A 20,264-nucleotide genomic window follows, 5' to 3' on the forward strand; every position below is an offset into this window, starting at 1 on the left:
TAATTAAAAAAAATACTTTCTCATTATGATGAGACTGTAATTAATAATGAAATAATAAAATTACAAAAAATAAATAATAATAGGAACTATTCATACATTTTTAGCATGTAGTATCTAATGCAGTAGCTTATTTTTCCTAAGTTACTGTAAGAAAAATGTAAAAAATACATTAATTGAAACTGATTTTAATTGTACATATTTATTCTACAAAAGTCCTTTATTCATCCTTTTTTTTGATAAAAAAAAGCAAATTTAAAAAAAAGATCTATTAAAATAATCCGTTAAAATATATTTTTTTTTCTTTAAAAAAAAAACACCCCTCGCTTGTAAACTATGCAAGTGTAGTATAAAAATAATTAAAGATTCGTGCTTGGTAATTTAGTTTTCACTGCCAATTGAATCCCCTTTTTATTATTTGTCCCTTTCGCCCCGACATTCTTACAACTCAAGACTTTTTGCCTGGTGTAAAAAGAGAAATAAAATCGTTCAGAGAATTCTCATCCGCTCTTGGAATAAGAGACTGCGAATTGTTCATCAAAGCTTTTAAAAGACTCTGAAATAGATTTTTTAAATTGTTAATTCTATTTTTATATTTTCATCCCGTGTGATAGAAAAAAAAATTAAAATTGTTTAGAAAACATTTTTATTTACAAATTTAGTTCTAAATCAGTATTATTGTTATAAATAAAAAAAATAATTTTAAAAATAAATTTAAATAAAAGGAATATTATTTAATAATATTTCAAATAAATTAAAGAATACATTTTTAAAATTGTATAAATTGTTTAAAAATTAATTTGAGAAGAAGAAAATATTATAAAAATTCTTAAAATTGAAATTGCAATCGTAGTAAACAAATTAAAAAAAAATCACTGAATTTGCGATGAAAAGAGATAGAAAAATATACTTGAAAACTAATTTACCAAAAGTTTTAGAGCATGTGTGTTCCAGAAGTAGAGAAAAACGATAATGATCGTAAAATTGCTCTAGGAGCTCGAACAAAACTTCCGGCAAATTGCAAAACTCGATTACTCCATCCACCTTCCTGGGATTGACGAATTAGTCGTTCCTTCAATTCGTTCAATTCAAATCTAAAATTTATAATTATTATCATTAATTAAATAATAATTGAATAAATTAATTAAATAAATCAGAATTTATTCAGTCAACTTAATTTGCTTTTAGAAAGTTTTTTATCGATAAACATAAAATAAATATGAGTGAAATAAAATAAATGAATATTTTATATAATAAAATAATTAAATATACCAGAATTTATTCAGTCAACTTATTTTGCTTTTAGAACATTTTTTATCGATAAAATAATTATTAGGTAGTAAAATAAAATAAATGAATAAACAAAATAAATAAAAAAATAAAATAATTTAAAAAATAAGATAAATAAAATAATTAAAGTAAATAAAATAAATTGAATAAATAAAGAATAAATAAATTATAATAATAATGTTAATTGATGTAGTGTTTCGACTTGCATTTGAGAATTAAAAGCAGTTTCCACCCTTCTTAGTGCAGCCTCCCGATCCGAAAGTTTATTTTCAAGTGCTGTTGCTACATTTTTGCTGAGTTTCAATTGCTCCTTTAATTTTTCGGCCTCTTCTTCTTTCTTCTTCAATTCTCTAAAAAAATTAAATTATGTTAAAACGAGGTAAAAAAACGATTATTGTAATTATGAATTATAATTTATATTATAAAGTTAGAAATTACACTAAAAAAACTGATTTTGGTTGCAAATCTGAAAAACATAATAAAAAGACTAAAAATGTCTCTAGACTAAAAAGTTTTAAATCAAATGAATTCTTGATTTCCAAAATTACTTGAAAGATAATTGTGCTTTCTCATCTGCAGACGTGACTAAGAGTTGCAATTCTTCGTTTCTTAACTTTTCGCTCTTCAGCTGCTCCTCGTTGACAGTAATCTGTAAAATGAAATGAATCAGTAAAGAACGAAAAATAGAAAAAAAGAAATTAAATTATAAATTAGTTAAAAAAATATACTTTATTAAATTAAATTTATTTATCAGAAAAAAATTCAATTTTTTATAGAAAAAATGTAAAATATATACAATTGGATGATAATAAATACGGTTTCTTTGTTGTTAATGATAAGAAAAAACAATGAAGAGTTCTCTATAGAAATTTGCCAAGAATATTGATTATTGTTAGGCAGAATAAATAAATAAATAAAACGGAAATGAATTTTATTATTCCAAGCAAAGTAGTTACAGGAGAAGCAGTTATGTGACATTGAGTCATCAGCGAAAAACTAGAGTGTGACTCACCCCTGTACTATGTATGCCCTCAGTCAGTACATTGACTTACCTACCATAATACATTGCCCTGTAATCCCCAACGAGAAGAAAATCTAAGATCAAAGTGATGCATTCATTTTAATTTGCAAAAATCAAAATAATCCCTTTCGCAATTTTTCAGAGAAACTTCCATTTTGTAATCATTAATTTTCTCAACTTCATCTTTTCTTTAACGAAATGAATTAAAATTAAATTCAATTCACTAACAATTAAATAGAATAACTGATATATAAAATAACTAATCGAAAAAATAACGAATAAATAAAATAATTAATCGAGAAAGTAACTAACAAATAAATTAACTAAGTCACGAAATAACTAATTCGGAAAATAATTAAATTCAGAAAATAAGTAATTCAGAAAATAACTAAATCAGAAAATAACTAATTAATAAAGTAACTACTAGAATAACAAAATAGAGTAAATTAAATAAATGGATTAAACAAAAGGCTTTTTAAGATAGACAAAAAATTTAATAAAAAACTGAAACGTAAATAATAAAAAAGAGAAAAATAATGTTTCTTCCTAATATTTAATAGGACGTTAATTTAAATATTCGCCAAAATCTCGCCCATATTTTTTGATAATCGAATTTTATGTAATACATGACGTTAAGAGGTGAATCATTAATTTCCTGGAACCACCCAAAGTTTTGTGCTAAACGCGAAGATAAGAAAACCACCCCCTAAACTCCAGTGAACTCTATATACACGTACAATCAACGCTGGCATGAGTCACACGATCAATTTTTACGATATATTCATTATAAGAAGACAATTTTCCTCTACAACTTTCAAGCAATCAGAATTCTCTCAATTACTAGAAAAATTATTAATAAAATTTTTAAAATTATAATTTTTATTATTATTATTATTATTAAAATAAAATTAATTAAAGAGAAAGTAATACAATTTAAAGAAGATTGAAAAGTAGAAAAAAAAAATTTAATTTAAAGAAAATAAAAAAAAAAATACTAAAAAAGTTATTGAAATTAATAACAAATGGTCAAAAATTAATTAATATTAATTAATTACCTTCTCTGACAGAATTTTCTTTTCTTCCCTTAATTTCAATATTTTTTCCCTATCACGAGTAATTTGACCGTCTAATGCCTCCAATTGACTTTTCAAACCAAATAATTGATTTCTTAAATTTTCCGTTGCTACTTTTTCCTGTTCTGATGAATCCAGCAATGACTGAACTTTTCCCTCGAGATTTTCTTTCTCCTGAAAAATTAAAAAATTTTAATAGGTAATATATTCCTTGAAAGAATTTTATTATTTTAAAAAATTAATAAATAAATAAATTAATTAATTAATAAATTCATCGAAAAAATTCAATTCATTTCAAAAGTTTTAATAAAATTCGTAGCAAGAATTAAATTATTTTTGATTCGAAATTATGAAAGTTAACAAAATTAGAAGTACTTTTTTAAACACAAATTTAAATTTTAAAATTCATTTAAAAAATTAAATTCATTTTAAAAGTTTGAATAAAATTCATAGCAAAAATTAAATTATTTTAGACTCGATTTTAAAATGAAATTATGATTTTTAATTCAAAACATTTTGGTTTAATTAATTTTTCTAATTTTTTCATTTTCAAAGCATTAAATTAAAATTAATTAATTAATTAGAATTCATTAATTTGAAAATTCAAAATATTTGAAAAAAAAGATTAGAAAATAAAAAGGGAAACAAAAAAAATAATTTAAAAAGCAAACAGACTAACGGTATACAGCGATTATTAATATAGATAATTTCAATTTTTCTACAAAAAAAAATGGAGAAAAATGATTGCAAAATGAAAGAAATTTGATTATTAGTTAGTTACACTTTCCATATTGAACTTTCTCTTTATGTAACCAATGGAAGTTTCGACCTTGTCTCAAATTATCAAGGTCGTAAAAAAATTAAAAAATACCTTCCCGGTCCCGTTATTTTTCATAGAATCGTAAAAGCATACTTTTTATGTTCCATATTATATATGTTTTATATTATGTTTCATATCATTTTATGTTATGTTTTAGATTTCTATCTAATATCTAATATTAATAGATATTAATTGATTCTAATATTAATAGATTTGTTAATTAGATAAAAAAATCTTTACCAATGTTAGAGCCTCTTTTTTTTGAACAACCTCATTTAATTGCAATTTCGCTTGATTGATTTCAATTGTAATTTTTCCAACACGATTATTTTCGGTTTCGAGTAATCGACGAAGAACGACAATTTGAATATGAAGATGATCGACTTGCTGATTCAATTGCTGCACATTTTCCTGAAGTTTAACAACTTCTTCTCGCCTTTTGCGCCATGCGTTCATAAGTAGCACACGACACACTAAACTCGCCGCTTTGTTTTCTTCCACTAATTGACAATCTATTCCTTTCGTTATTCCATATTCACTGCCAATTTCAATAACACCCAACATTTCAGCTTTTCGCTCTTCAATTTCTTCCCGCCGTGTCGAATTTGAATTGCTTTCTAACGATCTGCACAAATAAAATAATTAATAATAATTACTGTCAATTATTTAAAAAAAATTTACAACTTATTGAAAATAAATTAAAGAATTTCTTTTCTAAAATAAAATAATAAATTACCTTAGATCATCAAATTCTGGATCGTTGACACTTGGCGAAAGATCGACAAGCGAAATGCTTCTTTTACATCGAGGAGTAATTGGAATTCGCGATACTGGCGAGCATTTTAAATTGTCCGATAAAATTTTCGTTGTATTTGTCTTCATTAAATTAATTATTGGAATTGATGGTGCTTGCAATTTGTGAGAATTTTTCGCCGGACGATAAATCGGTCTCTTTTGACATCTTACTGGCAATTGTGAATATTGTAATCGTCGATTAACGCATTGAGTCACATTTCTCAATGTTGAATAAGATGTAAAATCTTCACGACTTTTGTGAAGATATTGCACTTCACTGATACTTTTTGAAGCTATCGTCGTTTCGGACATTCTGAAAAGAAACAATATATTTCAGAATTATTATTATTCTTGTTTTCATTAAGAACACACAAATGACAGAAAATTGTTTTCGCTTTTCAGTAACATTTGACGATTTAACAAATGACTGTCGAAATTTTTTAAATTTTCATTTTTCTCTAAACTGGTTTTTTATTTTTATTCCTATTTTTACTCCTTATTGCTTTTTTTAGAGGAAAAAAGAAGTCAAATTCGTAAAAAACGAAAAAATTGACAAAAAATGGAAAAATTTTTATAAAAAGCATAAAATGTAAAAAAAGCACAAAAAGAAAATAAAAAGTAAAAAAATGGAAGTTAAAATAAAAGAAATAATAGGAAAATAGTATTAAGAAAAGTTTCAAAGTCATAACAGTGACAAAACTTCAAGTTTTTAATTTATAAATAGAAGCAGAGCTCCTCTTCGCAAAACATTTGCTTTGATCACACTTTTCATTTCTTTTTTCAGTTAAAATACTCCAATAAAACTTTTACAGATTCATTCTATTAATTAAATTAAATTTACAGGGAAGAGTTTAATTTTTACGATAAAGTTTATTTTATTAAATTGTTAAATTTCTCGATTTTTACTAAATAAGTATTTAACAATAGAATAATTACCGTTTTAGATTAATTCTCAATTTTTCTATATTAAAATTTCCAGTTTCTTTAAAAAGAAATAATTAACTCCGGATCCAAAACGCCTTACAATAGGCAATCCATCATAAAGCTAAGTATTTAGAAATATTGTTAAATAAAAATTAATTTCCATTTATCAGGGTTGCCACAAAAAATTAATTTTCATTTTCCCTGACAAATTTTCATTTTTCTCTGATTTTTTCCTGAATTTTCTGATTTTCCTGACCTGTGGCAACACTGTTTCATTATTTTTGCAGTAAATTTAATATTTAATTTGTGAATAAAAATTGATTTTTATAAAAAAGAATCATTAAATACCAAGTTTTATACAAATTCGAAAAAATTAAAAATGGTATTTTTACAATAATTTATATAACAATTGCACAAATATTCAAAGGCTTAATTTATAAAAAAAAAATTGTTTAGATAAAGAAACATTTTTTTACGCTTTCTTCAAAAGTCTCTTTGTCTCTTTTAAAATCAATTTTGATTGTAAAATTGAAAGTGAAAGCATTTTAATAATTCCTCAAATTGTAAACAAACATATTGATAATATAAAAAAATATTTTTTGAAAAAAAACCTGAATTTCTTGTATGTAAATGATTTTGAATTCTCATTCTCGTAGTTCTTACCAACGGGAGTAAATAAAATGAATGTAAACTGATAAAATAATGTGGACATGAGAATCATAAGTGTCCACGTGAAGAGCGCTGGAAAACACAATTTATCTTTTCCTCTATAGCTGAAGGTCAATGGTAATTTGCATAATTTGTTAAAGTCTGCTTAGACTTCTATATTCTATACCATTTTAAAAACGAGAGAAAGTCAACAATCGACGAGTGAGTCGCGTGCGCTGGTACTTTTATCGATTCTCATCTGCTGGCACGTGGAGCGAGCGTTTTTTGGCAGGGACCCTCAAAAACAAGTTCACGACTATAACCCGGATTCCAAGAAACATCGATGTTTTTAATTCTGAAACTTTACGATTCATGTTTTTCATGGACATGATAAAATTTTTACTATAGTTATACAATAAACGTTAACCTTCTCCCAGGTGATGATTATATGATTACAATTGTTTATGCCATATCATCAATTACATTACTATGTATAAATAATTTCAGTAAACTTTTAATTATTCCACATAATCTTTTTCTTCTTTAAATTGTTTTTTTTAAATAAAAATTCAAAGTTACGTTAATGTTTTTAAAGAGAATGTAGACATTTAAAAATGGTAAAATGTAAACATGTCTGACATTTAAATTCAGGCCCGACTTTAGAATTATTTGGGGCCCTGTGTTTTAAAATTTTGGGAAAAGTGTTGAAAAATAGAAAACATTTTTCTTTTTTTGTTTACAGTGCGGTTTGGCTTCATGTAAAATGCAAGTTTTTGTGCGGATCAAGTTCATTGTGTACGTTTGTTCGTAGAAAAGGAAATTTCAGTCACTTTGGACGATCTTTCTTATTGCCAAAAATAATTTCCACCAAGAGAGTGTATAAACGCACCAGTTGTTGAGAGTGAGTTTTTAACCTGATCGCGCTTGTGGAAGTTGCGTTTGCGCATCTTCAAATTTCTCTGGTGGTAACGGTGCGGTTTTGTTCGAGTTAGCAATTTATTCGCCAGTAAAACCTTATCTGGAGTTGTTTTTCTTCGAGACGCGGGTGAAAAACCCTAATGACATGAATCAATTTTAAAATAATAAGGTACTTTTTATTGTTTCTAAGGAGTATCTTCTTGAATAACAACAGCCATACGCTTCCAAGAAACTGTTTTTTTTAAGTGCGGAAAAAAACCCAAGTGCTCTTTAAAAATTATATACCTGCAGAAGTTTGGTGGGAATTTGGTTCAAATGTATTACACATGCGTTTGATCGTGAAAAACCACGTGTGCGAAAATGAATTACATTTTTTATAATTAATATCTAGAGAAAGTAAATTTTTGGAGCTTCCACGGAAGAATCTCATATACTGGATCTCAAGATGCAGGCAAGTCTCTTACATTGTCCTACGATAGTTTAATTATAGACCGAACAGGCCTAGGCTTTCCCAAAATAATTATTGGATCACCATTCACCCCTCGTTACTTCTCTTTTGCCCTTGTGTGTTTTGATCTAGACATTATTATCCCTTTAAATTATAAATTTTACCATCTGGTCTTTCATAACCTACAATTTTCAATTATTGTCACTTTATTGTTGCTCTTCATCTTCAACAATTCTGCTTTATTTCCTGTTTTTTATTTTGTTCTCCATTTCTTCCATTGTTTGCAATTTGTACAAACTTTACTTATTTTCCTTTTTAAAAAAAATTTCAATTTGTTTCCTAATTATTTATTTGATTCTACTCTATTTTTAAAAAATATTATTTCTAAATTTTAAGTGTATATTATTTTTACTTATTTGAATATAAACGTGAATTTTAATAAAAAAAATAAAAATAATGAAATAAATAAATTACAAAATTTATAAAGTACCTATTGAATATCTTTAAATAAACAATAGTTGGAAATAGATTTTTATAACAAAATTTTGTATTTGTTGAAATCGAACCAGTTGTTTTATTTAAATTAATATTTGTTTACAAGTAAGGTATTTGACAAAAGAGACAAATTTTGTTAATACGTAGATGTTTAATTTTCAAAAAAATGTCTTAAATAATTAGTAATTCATTCACTAATGACTTTCGAAAATGATACACATACTTAATGGAAATATAATATGCGTTACGTTAAATCTAAGTAAAATATAATTTTAACGTTTGAAAAATATTTCTTAAATCGAAAAGTAATTTTAAAATTTATCAACATTATAATTAATCTAAACAATAGAAATTTGACTGTAAACTGTTATCAGTGCATAAATCTTGATTGTACATAGAATGAATACAAACTGATATTTTTAACTTTTTTTTACTATTTATTTACTTTTTAAAATTTAGATATACATTAAACAAACAATATTCGTGAATAATTAAACATTGTCTGTGTTTATAAAGATATTTCTTTCGTCAAAAAATCTTATTTTACTTTGCCTTTCATTTTATACATTTTTGTTTTCTAGAGATGAATATTGAGAAATGTTCCAGGCTGGACCGTAATCAAGATTCCATTGAGTGAAAATATTCGAAAAACTATGGACGAGTTTAGTGGGATTAGTGACGAAAAACTACATATTAGTGACGTTAGTAAGTAAATTTTGTTAAAAATTACAAACATGTTTTTTTGCAAATTAAAGAATGTAATAATTAAAAAAAGAATTTTTACATTCTCATAAAAAATGAGGTCTTGTTTAATTTGAATTTAAAAAAATAATACCTTCCAATGGAATTAAAAATATATATGAAATGGTAAAAAGTGAAATTTGTTAATAATAATTTGTTAATAAATTTGTTTATTATAGTTGAAGTGATTCAAAACGATGAAATTGGCGGACAATTAGATGACGATATGCATGTTGAAATGGAGGACGATAATCAAGGAAGTGCATTTTCACCAATTGTGGGACATCATTTACAAAACGAGAGTCCTCGTCCTTATATTGAAATTTTAGAGCAACCAGCCAGTGGAATTCGATTTCGTTATGAAATCGAGGGACGTTCTGCAGGAAGTATTCCTGGTGAAAATAGTCGACCAGATTTGAAAACATATCCCACTATTCGAGTGAGTTGATTCAGAAAAAAAGAAAGTTAAAAATTAATTTTTTACTCAAGCTTTATTTTACTGGAAGAGAAAAGAAAACTCTTTTATTGAAAATTGATTTTTAAAACGTAAATGCAATAAATTTTTGCATTTTATGACTTTTATTGTGTTTGCAATAAATAATAAAAATTTTACAGAAATTCAACTATTTACAAATTTTTTTTTAAATTTCTTGGCAGTAATTTAATTATTTTCATAAATAATAACATTTTTTACAGAGATTCAATTATTTTCGTGAATAATAAAACTCATGGAATTTCAATTATTTTTATTACAATTTTAACCAAATTCCTCGAAAAATGTAATTATTCTTTAAAGTTTTATTAAAATTTGTCGAAAAACTTCAATTATTTAAAAGTTTGATGATAAAATTCTTTATGAGAATAATTTACACTTAGAGAAATTTGTAAATAAATGTAATAGAACATTTTTTTGAGTATCTAATCATTTTTAGAGCAAATTAGAATGTTCCTCAGGGAAAAAGTCAAAATTTTGTCTGGAAATCAGGGAAACGTCATGGAAAAACAAAATTAATTTCTTGTGGCAACCCTGTTATTAAACTTTACTGAAAATGTTTATTTTAATAAGTAATTAAAATTGAATTAATAATTAAAATTAAATTAATAATAGAGGAGAGTGTTTCTAATTAATTAATAAGTTCTTCAAAGTACTAAATTATTGAAAATATTTTTCCAAACAGGTAGTGGGATACACGGGAAAGATGATGATTGTCGTTTCCTGTGTAACTGTCGAGGACAATCCGAATAATAGGCCGAAAGCTCATCCCCATAAATTGGTTGGCAGAGCAGAGAGTTGTAAAAATGGTGTTTGTCGAGTACGATTGAGAGGCGATAATATGACAGTTTCGTTTCCCAATCTTGGCATTCAGTGCGTGAGACGAAAGGACGTTGAGGCATCATTGAGCGAACGACAAAGAGAGAGAGTCGATCCTTTTGGCGGTATTTTCTTTATTATCATTTTCAAAGTAAAATTTAATAGCCAGTGTTAAAAATTCAAATTCATTTTCAAAAAATCTAATTTCTCTTAAAGCTGGATTCGAGCACAAAAGAAGTCACTCCAATATTGCTCTCAACGTTGTCAGATTGTGTTTTCAAGGCTTTATTCCAAGGAAAGCAACTGGAAAAATTGAATGGGATACACTCAATCCTGTCATTTCGAATCCAATTGTAGAGAAAAGTATGAAACATAATTCTTAGTATTTACAAAAATTGCTTTTTTTCTCTAAATGAAAAATTGATTTTCAGGGCTTGTTTTCATTTGAATCAAAGACATATTTTGTTACTTCTAGGTCTTAAAAATTTTTTTTTTCATTTTTTGCGTCAATGAAAACATTGATAACTTCAGTTTCATAACTGTCCGGATTTTGTAAATTTATATAAAGAAGATAAATTAAAAATTTTTTATTTGATTCAGTGGAAGCATGCAGAAATTAATTTTCAATATTTTAAACAATTAAAAGTTGCATTTGAATAAAAATTACAATTTTCTGTCAATAAGAAACATTTTAGACAACAATGAAGATTGTTTTGAAAACAATGAAGAAAATATGTTTATAATGAAAATTTTTGACAGAGGCTACGTGTACACTTTCTATTCACAAACTAAGTCATTATTCAGCATCAGTCGCGGGTGGAATGGAAATGATTTTACTTTGTGACAAAGTGCCGAGGGATGATATTCAAATTCGTTTCTATGAAGAGCGAGACGGTCGCGATTGGGAAGGATATGGAGATTTTCAGCCAGCGCACGTCCATCATCAAGTAAGAATTTATTTTTTTCTTTCAAAATTAATAAAATAAGATTTAATAATCTATGGGTGAAATAAATAATTCTTACATAATTTTGAATTAATGAATTACTAGAGTTATAATTATTTCCACAGTACGCAATATCGTTTCGAACACCAAAGTACGACAACATGGACATCACGGAACCAGTGAAAGTGAAAATTCAATTGAAATTGAAGAAAAAAGATCAGGGTGGTCCACCGTTGGATTTCGAAATGCTTCCATTAGGTACAGGTAGACCCGCGTTTTGGTCATTAAGAAAGTCTTTCGCCAAAAAGAAGAGCGACTACAGTGCCTTCGATAAATTACTCAGTGCCGATAATACCCTTTTATCTCACTTTAATCCAAAAATATCGCGCACCATCGACGAGTACAACAATAACGATCTTAATCTTAAGAAATCACAGGATAAATTCTCGGCACTTCGCGCCCTAAACGATCTCTATAACGTTCGCAATAATCTACAATCGCAAAATTTAAAATTAAATCTAAAATCCCCCGACAATGATTTAGAAAACAGTAGTGTAGAACCGAAAAATGATTCCATTGTCGATAATTCAAATTTCGAGACAAATGAATCTTGGCTCAATAATTCCGACATTGGCAAATGGGTGGAGAAAAGTCAAGAATTCCAAAAAGACGAGACAATAATTATCGACAATGAGAACATTAAATCGAACGACGATCGCGCTCTCAATGAACTATTATCGCAAGTCGCTGAATTAGATCAAATTTACGCCGATACACACACAAAATTACAAACTAACGATTCAAATCCAAGTGAAATTGAAATTCGTGACAATATGACATACACGAGCTTACAAATGGCAATGAAAAATCCAATAGAGCTGGAATTTAATTTTAACGACGAGGAGGAGAAACGTAATTATGACGATGTGCCCATCTGCAGTCCAATTATTGCCATAAGTCCCAATAAACGAGACGTGATAAATGATATCGATGAACGTTTACCGCCCCTGCCGCCGAAACGCATTCGAAAAACACCCTCAATGCCAGTTTTACCGGCGCGTTCATCTATGGACGTTGAGAGCGCATTTGGAGCTCCAAATAAAAATCTACCGTCCCCTCCTGGCATAACGCCAAAACAAGCAAAGCAGGGACTGTTCTCGAAGTTGTTTGCCAAAAGGCAGCAAAAAAAAGAGAAGGACACGTGTGCCGGGAGTCCAACGACTGGGAGCAATCGGTCGCTTAATATCACGGGTAGTATTACGTCCTTGAAGAACGATGAACTCGCGATGCATCAGCAGTTGCCACGGCCGAGTATGGCGAGTGTAACCAGTGTTAGATCGTTGAAATTAAACGGTGACGAATCGCCGCCTTATGGCATTGAATTGACAGAGGCTGAGAATTATGCTCTTTACACTGATATGGCACCACACGCGACTGCCTCTGAATTTGATGAATTATCCTTTTATTATTCACCGGTTGAGGGCGGGAAAATTTTCCCAAAGGAAACTTGAAATTTCACTCAGAGCTGGGCTTTGAGTTTTTAATTTTTCGACATTTTTTTTCTATTATGATTCATAATGAGAGTTTAATCAAAAACAAAATTTGAAGCAATTTGTAATTTGACAACTTTTACTGAATCATGAAATTTTAAATTTGTTGGTCCAAATTTTCAGAGAGCAGGCCTCGGATAGTTTGACTTTTTCTTACTATTTTCAAGAAATTAGACTTTTTTCCATATATATTGAAAAATGCGAATTTTTTTTCTAAATATTGCTGCAAAATGGAACTTTTCTGGTATAAAATACAAATTATTTTGATTTTTATTTTATTCTGCGAAAAATTTTATTACTTTTGAAATTTAATTTCTGCAATCATTTGTCATTTTTCTTCAAAATTTAATTTTTTTTTAGTGTTTTTAACTAAAATTCATTTTTAAATCAATTTTTATTTGAAAATTCTACGAGAATTGAATTATTTAAATACAAAAATAAGAAATTATTGATTACTTGAATGTTTCTTAAAATTGAATTCTCATAAAGAATTTTATCAACAAATTTTTAAATTTAAATAAAAATATTTAAAATAAATAAAGTGCTTCAATTGAATTTTTGAAAAATATAATTAAAGAATGTTTAAATAATTAAAATATTGTAAAATTTTTAATCAAAATAAGTGATTTTTTGGTATATTTTTAATAATTCAACTTAATGACTTTTAAATAAAAATCATGAGGAGTTAGTTATACGTATAATTATTAAAAAGAAAATTTGTAGGTATTTTAATAATTAAATTCTCGAAGAATTTTCGGAAAATTATTAAAAATACTCGATTTAAAGAAGAAATTTTGTTAAAAATTGCAGAAAATAATTAAATTTTGGAAGGATTACAGTTGTAATTTTTAGAAATAGTTCAATTTCAAAAGATTTGGAATTGATATTTAATTTATATTTATTTAATAAAAATAGTAAAATTCAGAATAATTGAGTTTAGAAATCATTGAAAGGTCCAGGAAATTAAAAATGAAATTTTTGTGACAATATTTAATAAAGTAAACTCGATATTCGACTTTTTTTTCGTATTTTTTAGCGACTAAAGCTACATTTTTTGTGTCTCAAAGTCGATCCGAGGCCTGAAAATTCAATTCACTGTTTAGAAATTAATTTTGGAAGAAATTAGTTTTTTATAAATTGCAGCTAGAAATTGGACCTTTGAAATAATTTCGCTTGTTTGCATTTATTGTTTTCTATTATTTTAGGAAATTAATATTTCATTGTTTGTTTGTTTGTTTGTATTATTTATATAAATTTATATTTAACTTGTGTTATATTTTTTTGTTTCAATTTTTTATGTTATTTGTAGAAATGTGCCAGAAGAAAATATTTGCTTTTAATTTCTCGCTATTTTCCGTTAAAACTAAAGAAATTGTTTTTTATTTTATTTTTTTTACGAACTAACGAATAAATTAAAAATAATTTTTCGTGAAAAAATAGAATTTTTTAATGACTGTTAAATGATTAATTAGAGAGTTATTAAGTTTGCTGAGTACTGTGATATTTATGACAAGAAAATTTTTTTATTGATATTTTAAATGTACCTATTTTTAATAATTTTTCACTTTTATTTTCTTTTTTTGTTTGTTTATTCGATTGTTTATATTTTGAAAGAGGATATTCTTTGTTTTAGTAATTTGGTGATTAGTCATTATTGCTTTAAATAAAGACTATTAATTTTTTTTAAAATTATAATTCCTTATCTAATTGCTAATATCTTTGAAAAAAAAGAAAACATATGTTTAAATTACAAATTGCTCATGTTAAGAAATTAGATATTTTATGAAAAAAACGCCCAACTCTGACTCATTGCGAATAGTTTGATACGTTTTATTAAAAACAATATTTAATCAACTTTTCTTGTTGATTGAGCATGTCAATTTTGCCTCTTTCTCCTTTTTTTTATAATCGTGTTTTTGCAGTGCCTCTGAGCTGTTTTTACTCGTTTTATAAAGCGTTATATTTTATCTAAACGTTTGTTGTGTTTTAAAGAGTCATTCTTGATCTAGTCAACTAGTTTTTTTTTATTTTTAATGACTGCATTCTTCCATATTCAAATATCAACTTTTCTTTAAATTAAACTTTGTTTTTTAATTTAAAAAATTATTTAAAATAAATTAATTCTGGCTTTGAGTTAAAATTAATTCATGAGCATTTTCTTTAAATACAAGTAAATTTATTTTCTACAATTATTTTAAATTTGTTAATTAGTTGATAATTTTTAATATTTAAGTTCTATCAAATTTTGCTACTTTCTAGTCAATTTTCATGATTTTTTTTATTTTTTAATAAAAAAATCTTTAATGACTCGATTATTATAAGTACACAATTGAAAATAAATTAGAAATAATTACTTGTATTTTCGAAAAGAAAAAAGCAGTCTATTAGAGAAAAAAGGATTTATTGTGTTAAGTTTTCTTATATTTACTTAAGTTCCTCTTAATTATTAATTAAGTTTATGCGATTCAAGAGTGAGCTTTTCGAAAATATTCGTAAATGCGTAATTGTAAAAAATTTCACGTATTTATTTCTTTTCTTAAAAATAATTTTTTTTTTTGAAAGGATAATTTTCGAAATGAGCGTTTAAATCAAAATCGATTTTCGTGTTCTCAAAGAAATCCGAGGCCTTACGAAACTTTTTTAATGAAATACGTTTAATATTTTTTGTCTCTGCCTTTAGAAATAAATATTAATTATTAACTATTCATAGCTAATTTGGAGGCAATCTACAAAGTAAAGAGGAAAAGTCCCAGAGATTTTATGGCACTAAATAATGATAAACGTGAGTATTTTGTATAACAAAGAAAAGAAAAATTTCGCTTATGGGAAAAGGCTATCGATTTTATAACATATTTCTTTAATCATTATTCATTTTCTAATAATATTTGGTGTGAAGAAGATAATTTTTTAATTCAGAAAGAATTATTTTTTTAAATAGAATTTTTTAAATTCATTCGCTAATTATAAATTATTTTCATTATTTAGCGATTAAATTTATTAAAATCGTTCTTATTATTAAAAAAAAATCTTGAAAGTAAACAGTCTGTGATTGTTAAAAAGGTTTATTGTTAATAGTTATTGAAATACTCTATAACAATTGTCTATTTTTCCTCAAATATTTTACAAAATGGAAAAGAACAATACTTTTTCAAATCATATAATACTCAAGACCAGTGAAATCAAAAATTTCAATCTGGTTCTATTTTCTTGAAATTTTTTGTAAAAAAAAAGTATCAACGATGAATTTGTATTTTGTACTTTTCTATGACTGCATTTCTTCTTGTAAAGGTATAATAACTTATACCTAATTTGTAATTTGTATTTTTAAAGAAAAATACTGATATAGAAATTCCATGGAAAATTGTATGTTTCAAGGATATTTCTAATAAATGGGAAATCATCTTCCTTCATTTATATTTTTGTAAATGTAAAAATTGGAAGAATGATTTATTTTTAAGGGAAAAATTGTTTCTCCCTCAATTGTCTGTAGAGAAAGGGTTTCTTCTTTTCTTCTTCTTTTTTCTTCGTAATTTTAACAACGAAAGAAAAACTCTCACTGGAAAATTGCTTTGGAAATATAAAAAAAAATTTCCCTGTTTTATTAAATCTGAAAAAATATATAAACGATGAAATGATGTGCAATACTTTTATGAAAATTGTTTTCCTTTTTTTAATGCAAAACGTTATTATTATATATTGAAAAATTGTATCAAGACGTAATATATATTATCTCTATATATAAAAAAAAAGTCTTTTGGTGATTCATTTACGCAAATTGGTCCCAAATTTTCAGACGAAAAATATTCAGATTTTCAGGTAAAGTGAAAATTTGTCGATGTTTGGATTTAATTTTCTGTTTTTATTTTCACTTTGAGCTTGTTTTTTCATTTTTAATCGCCAAGTAATATTTTTCTCTTTCGTTTTTGAAAATATATTTTTTTAATTCATTTTCCTAGAGTGGTATCCAGTAGAGAGAGAATTAATTTTGATTGCATGATTTATTCTTTATTGTTGCATGATTTTTACGAGGTGTTTTCATTTTTTCTGTTTATTTATTACTGTTGTTCTTTTATTATTACTAGTTTTATTTTATTATTAATGGTTTTAATTTATTAATCATCTTTTTTTATTATCACCTTTTTTGTGATTTGTTAATAACGCTTGGGCTTGAAGTTTAATACGTTTTGTTGCATTTTACTAACTTTATTTTTAATTAACAGAATTTTGATTTTTGCTAATAATGAATGAATTTTTCAGGACCAAAGTTGCTTGATCCGGGCTTGCAGGATTTTATAAAACTGGAACCAGCACATTCGCCTTTTCAAACAATCAGAGAATCTGTGTCTCCAATTCCTGGTCCTTCTGGAATTCCATCTGCTACACATTCTCCAATTAATTTCCCTATGTACAAGTAAGAAACAAATTTTTCAATCTGTTTGAATTCAATTATTAGGAGTCCAAAACAAATTTAATATAATTGAATTTTCCCAGAATTTTTCACGAAACAAATTAATATAATTTTTTCTGTTTTAGTTTAAAAACATCTCCAGTGAATTCACCGCCAATGCAACAAGTTTACAACATTCCATTGACTAATTATAATTTTCCTCAAACAACGACGACGGACAATGATCCAGGATTGTACATTCCAGATTTTCAGACTCCTATTCAACAAGTAAATATTAGTCCTCTTGAAAATTCGACAGGAGTTCCTTTTTTAATGCCGAATCAATTAAGTAAGTTTTACTGTAAAATTTAATTTAATTAGAAATTGGAAAGAAAATAAAAAAAAATTTTTTAAATTAAATTAAATTTTAATTTTAATTCAAAAATTTTAATAATTCAAATTCTTCTGAAATTAGTTACATTTTTTAATATATATTTAATTAATCATTAAAAATAATAGATTTATAGAAGAATTTTAGTTAAAAATACTAAAAAAAAATATAGAAATTGAATTTTGGAGAAGTTACAAATGATTACAAAAATTCAATTATTTTTAAAAATTTCAATAAAATTTTTGGTATAATTTCAATTATTTTTAAAAATTTTCCTCAATTCAATTATTTTCAATACCTACTATTTTAATAAAATTTTCCAAAAAAATTCAATTATTTAAAAAGAATGTTTATAAAATTCTACGGAAACATTTAATTATTTCCGTAAATAATAAAAATTTTCCAGGAATTCAATTATTTACAAATTTTTTATAAATTTTTTAGCAATAATTCAATTATTTTTATAAATAGATAATAAAACTGTTCTCAGGAATTTAATTATTTTCATAAACAATAAAACTCATGGCAGGATTTTAATTATTTTTAATACAATTTTAATCGAATTTCTCGAAAAATATCATTATTCTTAAAAATTGTATTAAAATTCGTCAACAAAATTCAATCATTTAAAAATTTGTTGATAAAATTCTTTATGGAAATTCAATTGTAAGAAACATTCAATTATTTAATAAATTATTTATAGTAAAATTTTCGATAATTTTAGATTTTTAACCAAAGGGTGGAGACTATTAAATAAGTAAAGCGTTTTTGAAGAGCCCAAAAATAATGAAGCTGAATGCCATAAAAAAGAAGAAAAAATGTTGAATTTTAAGAAATTCGCGTTTTTTGAATTTTTGATAATTTTCGATTTTTTACCAAAGGGTGGAGATTATTAAATAAGTAAAGTGTTTTTGAAGAGCCCAAAAATAATGAAGCTAAATGTCATAAAAGAAAAGAAAAAAGTTCAGGGTTCCTACAGAATCTGGAAATCATGGAAATGGTATGGGATTTTTAAAAGGTTTCAGGAAATCAGGGAAATTTATAAATAAATGTATAGTAGAAAATTTTTTTGAGTGTCTAATAATTTTTAGAATGAATCAGAATATTCTTTAGGGTCAGGGAGAAAGTAAAAATTTTGCCTGGAAATCAGGGAAGAACAAAATTACTTTTTTGTGGCAACCCTGAAGAAAAAATATTCTATTTATAAAATTAAATATTTTTTAATTAAACTTATTTGTGAAATATTAATTTTCAGATTCGTTAAATAGAGACGGACCACGATTGCTGGATTTAGACAGTCAGCAATATGAAGATTCAGCAATGCATTTAGGAACGTCGGAACTTTTAAATCAATTGGTGGATGAGAGATTTTCCACCGAATTCGGCACTGGACTTCAAATAAATGTGACTGAAGTAAAAAAATAAATTTTTATTCTTTAAAAAATTTTATAACAAATAGAATATTAAATTAAATCATGATTCTACTAAATATTCAAAATTTGGGTTCAAAATTCAATGTTTGGGTTCTTTTTCTAAAAACCAATTTTCTATTTGTCTCGAAATAAATAATAATCAGTGTTTGAATTTTTTTTCCAGCCTCAACCTGAACAGCTCCATCCTACTGGAGAAGAATCAGAAAGTTTGTCGCGATTGGTTCGCGATATTCAGTCTCTAAACGAAATGGTGAAACCAAATCGTTTGGAATAATTTTTGATATTAACGCAGCAGTGAGAAGACTATAGATTAATTAATGAGTGCAATCGAAACGTTCATTACGAAGAGTTTTGATCAATATTGTTATATTGCACGTTAAAATTTCTTTAAGTTTAATTAATTTTTAATTAATTTAGTTAGTTTAATTTTTCGTTTCGTGTTTCTTTATAAATATAATTATTTTTTAAAATGTTTTTGTGATAAGAAGAAACGATAAATATTTTTACTTGATTTGAAATTTTGTCACTTTCGATATTAGAAGTTTTTACTGAAACATACTCAAAAAAATTTTGTTAAACAAAAATCACTTCATTAAACTTAAAAAATTAGTTATGATTTTATCGTTTGTTATTTTGTCAATATTGTAAATAGACTTGAGATTATAATACAGAAATTTTACAATTGTATCGAAAAAGGGAAGTTTAATTGTAAAAATGCTAAATTTCTGAGATTGAACGTTTCGAGTACAATTTTATAATTTTTCAATTCTCATTTATCGTAAGTAAATAACGAACAAATTTCTATTATAGTAAACTTGATTTATGGTGATTTCAATAGTCATTTAATTGTTAATTTTCAATTTCGTGAACTGAATTCAAACTGTTTTATTAGTCGCGATTTTCTACTCATCACGAATTTATTTCAATTTATTATTATCGTTTTATCATTTTATACATCTTATTCAGAAAGTATTTTTTTTAAAATATTATTTCGAAAATGATTAGATTTTTTAGTTTTTTATTCGATTACTTCATATGTTATATAGTTTTTAATTATTAGAATCTTAAGATCACAAT

General features: G+C 25.6%; 2 protein-coding genes across 7 annotated transcripts; one reads left to right on the forward strand and one right to left on the reverse strand.

Moving 5' to 3' along the window:
- Positions 1 to 213: 213 nt before the first annotated feature.
- On the reverse strand, positions 214 to 7,192 carry LOC122505508 (synaptonemal complex protein 1). 4 transcript variants are annotated; one of them, XM_043617178.1, is made up of 9 exons: positions 6,996 to 7,192; positions 6,584 to 6,923; positions 4,938 to 5,309; positions 4,442 to 4,826; positions 3,364 to 3,555; positions 1,836 to 1,936; positions 1,494 to 1,637; positions 924 to 1,091; positions 214 to 553 (listed from the first exon to the last, which is right to left on the reverse strand). In XM_043617178.1, exons 3-8 carry the CDS (start codon positions 5,306 to 5,308, stop codon positions 932 to 934), a joined length of 1,353 nt encoding a protein of 450 aa, XP_043473113.1. In that variant the 5' UTR covers position 5,309; positions 6,584 to 6,923; positions 6,996 to 7,192; the 3' UTR covers positions 214 to 553; positions 924 to 931. The 4 variants fall into 4 exon arrangements, with proteins under 4 accessions (XP_043473113.1, XP_043473112.1, XP_043473111.1 ...); XM_043617177.1 differs by having other exon boundaries at positions 6,584 to 6,929; XM_043617176.1 differs by adding an exon at positions 5,933 to 6,041 and having other exon boundaries at positions 6,584 to 7,192.
- Positions 7,193 to 7,541: 349 nt separating this feature from the next.
- On the forward strand, positions 7,542 to 20,166 carry LOC122505506 (transcription factor p65-like). 3 transcript variants are annotated; one of them, XM_043617173.1, is made up of 12 exons: positions 7,542 to 7,937; positions 9,036 to 9,134; positions 9,350 to 9,609; positions 10,349 to 10,607; positions 10,699 to 10,845; positions 11,242 to 11,429; positions 11,552 to 11,690; positions 15,687 to 15,758; positions 17,234 to 17,387; positions 17,510 to 17,712; positions 19,010 to 19,167; positions 19,351 to 20,166. In XM_043617173.1, the coding sequence occupies exons 2-12, from the start codon at positions 9,083 to 9,085 to the stop codon at positions 19,459 to 19,461; spliced, it is 1,743 nt and encodes a 580-aa protein (XP_043473108.1). In that variant the 5' UTR covers positions 7,542 to 7,937; positions 9,036 to 9,082; the 3' UTR covers positions 19,462 to 20,166. The 3 variants fall into 3 exon arrangements, with proteins under 3 accessions (XP_043473108.1, XP_043473107.1, XP_043473109.1); XM_043617172.1 differs by having other exon boundaries at positions 7,543 to 7,937; positions 9,011 to 9,134; XM_043617174.1 differs by having other exon boundaries at positions 7,547 to 7,937; positions 9,011 to 9,134; positions 11,552 to 11,684.
- The last annotated feature ends 98 nt before the right edge of the window (positions 20,167 to 20,264 follow it).

Source organism: Leptopilina heterotoma, unplaced genomic scaffold (genome assembly GCF_015476425.1).
Source record: "Leptopilina heterotoma isolate Lh14 unplaced genomic scaffold, ASM1547642v1 Lhet_36, whole genome shotgun sequence".
Classification (NCBI taxonomy): domain Eukaryota; kingdom Metazoa; phylum Arthropoda; class Insecta; order Hymenoptera; family Figitidae; genus Leptopilina; species Leptopilina heterotoma.

Coding starts and splice junctions, on each gene's coding strand:
- LOC122505508 (XM_043617178.1), bottom strand. CDS start 5,308: ATGTCCGAAACGACGATAGCTTCAAAAAGTATCAGTGAAGTGCAATAT. Junction 4,827..4,937: donor CCAGAATTTGATGATCTAAG/GTAATTTATTAT, acceptor TTATTTGTGCAG/ATCGTTAGAAAGCAATTCAA. Junction 3,556..4,441: donor AAAAAGAGGCTCTAACATTG/GTAAAGATTTTT, acceptor TTAATTTTTCAG/GAGAAAGAAAATCTCGAGGG.
- LOC122505506 (XM_043617173.1), top strand. CDS start 9,083: ATGGACGAGTTTAGTGGGATTAGTGACGAAAAACTACATATTAGTGAC. Junction 9,610..10,348: donor AAACATATCCCACTATTCGA/GTGAGTTGATTC, acceptor TTTTCCAAACAG/GTAGTGGGATACACGGGAAA. Junction 19,168..19,350: donor TTCAAATAAATGTGACTGAA/GTAAAAAAATAA, acceptor TTTTTTTTCCAG/CCTCAACCTGAACAGCTCCA.